At 43.9% G+C, this 4,167-nt stretch overlaps 1 protein-coding gene across 1 annotated transcript; it reads left to right on the top strand.

Moving 5' to 3' along the window:
* The first annotated feature begins 213 nt into the window (after positions 1 to 213).
* On the top strand, positions 214 to 2,169 carry LOC128735470 (ell-associated factor Eaf-like). The gene is made up of 2 exons (XM_053829952.1): positions 214 to 576; positions 727 to 2,169. The coding sequence occupies exons 1-2, from the start codon at positions 214 to 216 to the stop codon at positions 2,167 to 2,169; spliced, it is 1,806 nt and encodes a 601-aa protein (XP_053685927.1).
* The last annotated feature ends 1,998 nt before the right edge of the window (positions 2,170 to 4,167 follow it).

Genomic DNA, 4,167 nt, shown 5'->3' with positions numbered 1-4,167 from the left:
TCTGTTACTGTTTACTATCTGGATCATTCGTAGGTAATTACATCTCCAGTTGTATATATATTCTAGAATTGCTGTTCGGTGAATTTAGTATTCGGTTGTGCTTCACGCATTAAAGCCTTAAAATTTTAAGTTTTGAAACCAGTAATCGCAGTATAGCAAAATTGCCAGTCGTTTAGTTTAAATAATTGGTGTACTATTTCAAGAAGTTAGAAAATGGCCTGCCGCTTAAGCTTGGGACCGGAGATCCGCGAGTTGAAATTGGGAGTCACGTTTACCAATCCATCTGCTCAGACCGCGTATCATACTTTAAAGTATGACTTCAAACCAGCCAGTGTGGACACCAACAAGCCAGCAACGCTAGAAGTTGGAACCAACAAAGAAGTAACAGTTACCGTGCCACATACAGATAGTTCCGGAGTTTCCAACACGGTGTTCAAGGGAAACCAACGAGATTACAGCATGAAGGATTGTGTGCTTATTATCGACCATGTTACGGGGGAAATTACACTCGAAAGGCTGTGCAGCAATGTGCAAGTCAAAAAGATTAGAACTGAATGCAAAGTCGCTCAGCCCCCAGTGCTACCATCTTCGACGAAGATGAAAAATTTTACTTCGCGGCGAAGCTCCAAGACTAAGGTCACAACAGATTTACGCAAGAACAGTCCCACGAAACTTGGGACAAAACAGTCACCGCTGCCAAACTCTTCTTCCTGCTATCATAATAAGAGTTCACACGATCCGGTCGGGAATCCTACATCGCGGCGAAGTTACAAAACTAAAGTCACAACAGGTTCACGCAAGAACAGTCCCGTCAATATCATTCCAATGCTTTCACCGTTACCAAACTCGCCCTCCTACCATCCCAACAAGAGTCCACAGGCCTCGTTCGGGACTAGCAATGCTCAACAGTCATTGCCAAGTGTTCCAGCTATCGATATAAATGACGGAAATGATTCTATGACTGTGCCATCTTTGTCTGTTCCAACGAGACAAACTCAAATGCAGCAATACCCAAACAAGAGTTCGGAGGCCCCAGCCTGGAGTGCCTATAGTCCTCAACAGACATTGCCGAGTATTCCGCATAAGGATTCTTTGTCAGTCCCAACGGCACAGGCGCAAATGCACAGCAGCTCGACCACAGCCATACGCCACGGAAACAAGAGACGCAAATCAAATAACAACCATGCAGAGCCTGCCGTAGCAGTTAATTTACCCATGGTACAAGCTATAAGTTTGTCGGAATCGAGTGATGACAGTGACAGCGAGAGTTCACAGGCCCCGGTCGGGCATTTTACTTCGCAGCGAAGCTCCAGGACTAAGGTCACAACAGATTCACGCAAGAACAGTCCCAAGAATCTCGGTACAAAACATTCACCGCTGCTAAACTCTTCTTCCTGCCACCCTAATAAGAGTTCACACGACCCGATCGGGAATCCTACTTCGCGGCGAAGTTCCAAAACTAAGCTCACAACAGGTTCACGCAAGAACAGTCCCGCCAATCTCATTCCAATGCTTTCGCCATTGCCAAACTCGCCCTCCTACCATCCCAACAAGAGTCCACAGGCCTCGTTCGGGACTAGCAATGCTCAACAGTCATTGCCGAGTGTTCCAGATATTGATATAAATGACGGAAATGATTCTATGACTGTGCCATCTTTGTCTGTACCACCGAGACAAACTCAAATGCAGCAACACCCAAACAAGAGTTCGAAGGCCCCGGCCTGGAGTGCCTATAATCGTCAACAGACATTGCCGAGTATTCCGAATAAGGATTCGTCGTCAGTCTCAACGGCACAGGCGCAAATGCACAGCAGCTCGACCACAGCCATACGCCACGGAAACAAGAGACACAAATCACACAAAAACCATGCAGAGCCTGCCGTAGCAGTTAATTTACCCATGGTACAAGCTTCTGCGCAGCGGAATACTTTCGTCACAGGTACAATAAGTTCGTCGGAATCGAGTGATGACAGTGACAGCGAGAGTAGCTCTGACTCCGATAGTAGCTCTGACTCCGATAGCAGTTCCGATAGTAGCTCGTCTGATGCAAAAAGTTCTCCTATGAAAGACCAAAGCTGGTCAGCGATCGTAAGCCATGCCGGTATGGCTATTGAGAATCAGCTGGCGAAGGATCTATGTCTATCCGAGTCCGATACGGATTCAGATTAAGAGCGGACATTCATGGACGGAAAAAAAGTGATTTTGTTTTATCATACACAACTGATGTATTTTATAGTTATAGTGTAGTATATCTTTCCTCATTTGATAAAAAAAGTATTTTTATATAAACGATATGAGAATAAGCTCCCCTTGACAGTCGAATAAAAAAGTTAAGCAAACCAAACGTTTTTCATTCCTTTACCTAAAAATCGTTGACTAATCGGTAATTTATTTATTTATTGCTTTACTTCATCTGACACATAGTCTAAATAAAGATTAAATGCTTTGAATGGGAAAAGCCAATTAAGTTGAAATTTATTATCTCATTACAAAATCTCTATTTTTCTCTAGTCGCTAGTATCCCAAGTTAGTTCGTTGAAAGTTTCTCGCTTGTTCAGAAGGTTATGGCTAAGGCCCCGTACAGAGTAAACGCGATAGCGACGCGACACGACTTCGCTCTCATGTTGCTAAATGCACAGTCCTGCTTCGGGCGAAAAAGGGCTGCGCGTATAACTTCTGCAAGAAATGTCGCGTCGCGTCGCATGTCGCTTGCACTCTGGCGGTACCCTAAAGCTGTGTGTTGCGGCACAAAGCCGCAATATGACCGCGTTGACCTTCACATCTAGCAGAACAACAATCAGTGTGCTCGGTCGAAGATGAGACAAAGCGCTATTGTTGTTCTGGCTAGATATAGTAACAATAAGCTATTATCGAACGATGTATAAATAGGGGAATAAACGTGAGTCTTGAGTTCAGTCCGTTCGCAGCCATTTTCTGTAAAGTATTTTATTTAAAGTGTTTCAAAAGTATTCTATTTTTTTCATGGGACTGGGTTGCAAATAAGCAGTTCAAATCGCCAATATCCAAAGATTTTGTATTGCATTGGCACGATTTCAAACAAACAGCTAATCTGAGAGTTTGTCCGATTTACTAAAACGAAGGATGGTTTTGTAGTTGTGGTCCAACGAGTGACAGCGGGTTAGACAGCGAATGTCTGCCCGGGATAATGCAATCAATATTTTCTGCAAACATACTTTTGGCGACACCGAATTTAAATTTTGTCTCGGTTTTAAAATTGAGTACTTCCCTTGATCAGCACGTTCTTTACAATTGGTAGATTTTTGCCCTTTTATCTAATCCGATTTTGCTTCGTTTGTAAATTACACGTCTTTTAATTAATGGAAGGTTGCCAATTTTAAAGCTGTTTCACTAATAAATTTGCTATAGAATTGTAAACCTTATTACATTTTCAAAGGTTTTGGTATCGTGGCTAGCCACGACGGGTCAACCTAGTTGCATAATAATATCACAGTCCCGTTGGTAACCGGCCCTTCTTACGACGATCACAGAACCAGGACCAGGATTTGTCCTGGCACTAACAACGTTTTACCAACGGGACTTCAGTTTTATCGATCGTGTTATCGGTTCGCAGCAACTCGTGATATTTTGGGTAGTGGAATAGTGACTAGAACGGTAACAGTTTACTCACGGGACATCAAATCCATCGACCGTGTAGCTGCATTGCTGCTAGAGTGTATTGCATTTGGCATCCACGTAGTGGGACGATGCCGCTGAACCTTGCTGTGCTCGTCGTACTAGAGAAAGTACGGCATATCGATAGTCGAAATAGGATTTCATGCACTACGCTTCAGCTAGGCCGGTGTGGGTGACTTCGCAGCCGCTTAGCAACAAATCCCCGAGCGGAGCTATGCCGGTGTGGGCGAATCACAGCCGCTTAGTAACATACATTCAGCTTCTGAATCCCCGGTTTTGGATTGAGCTAGTAGTAGGAGGGCTGTACAGCACCGAAGACCCTATCTTAAAACTTGCCGTTAGACGTAGTCCTACGTCAAAAATTGGTTCGCATTCTAGGGCAGCTAAAAAATACGGTCCAGAACATGGTTCAAAATCTAATCCAATCAAATCTGACCAGAAATGTGGCCCAAAATCTGGTTTTGTAATCCCTTCCAGTTCCCGAATCTTTACTTCCATATGCATTAGAATTTA

This window comes from Sabethes cyaneus, chromosome 2 (assembly GCF_943734655.1).
Source record: "Sabethes cyaneus chromosome 2, idSabCyanKW18_F2, whole genome shotgun sequence".
NCBI lineage: Eukaryota > Metazoa > Arthropoda > Insecta > Diptera > Culicidae > Sabethes > Sabethes cyaneus.
The sequence above is the reverse complement of the archived record's forward strand: the minus strand, read 5'-3'. Positions and strand labels throughout refer to the sequence as shown.

What these genes read in the sequence shown, in the direction of transcription:
- LOC128735470 (XM_053829952.1), top strand. Translation starts at nt 214, where the DNA reads ATGGCCTGCCGCTTAAGCTTGGGACCGGAGATCCGCGAGTTGAAATTG. An exon ending in GCAAAGTCGCTCAGCCCCCA is followed by an intron (nt 577 to 726) that starts GTGCTACCATCT and finishes TATCATAATAAG; the next exon opens with AGTTCACACGATCCGGTCGG.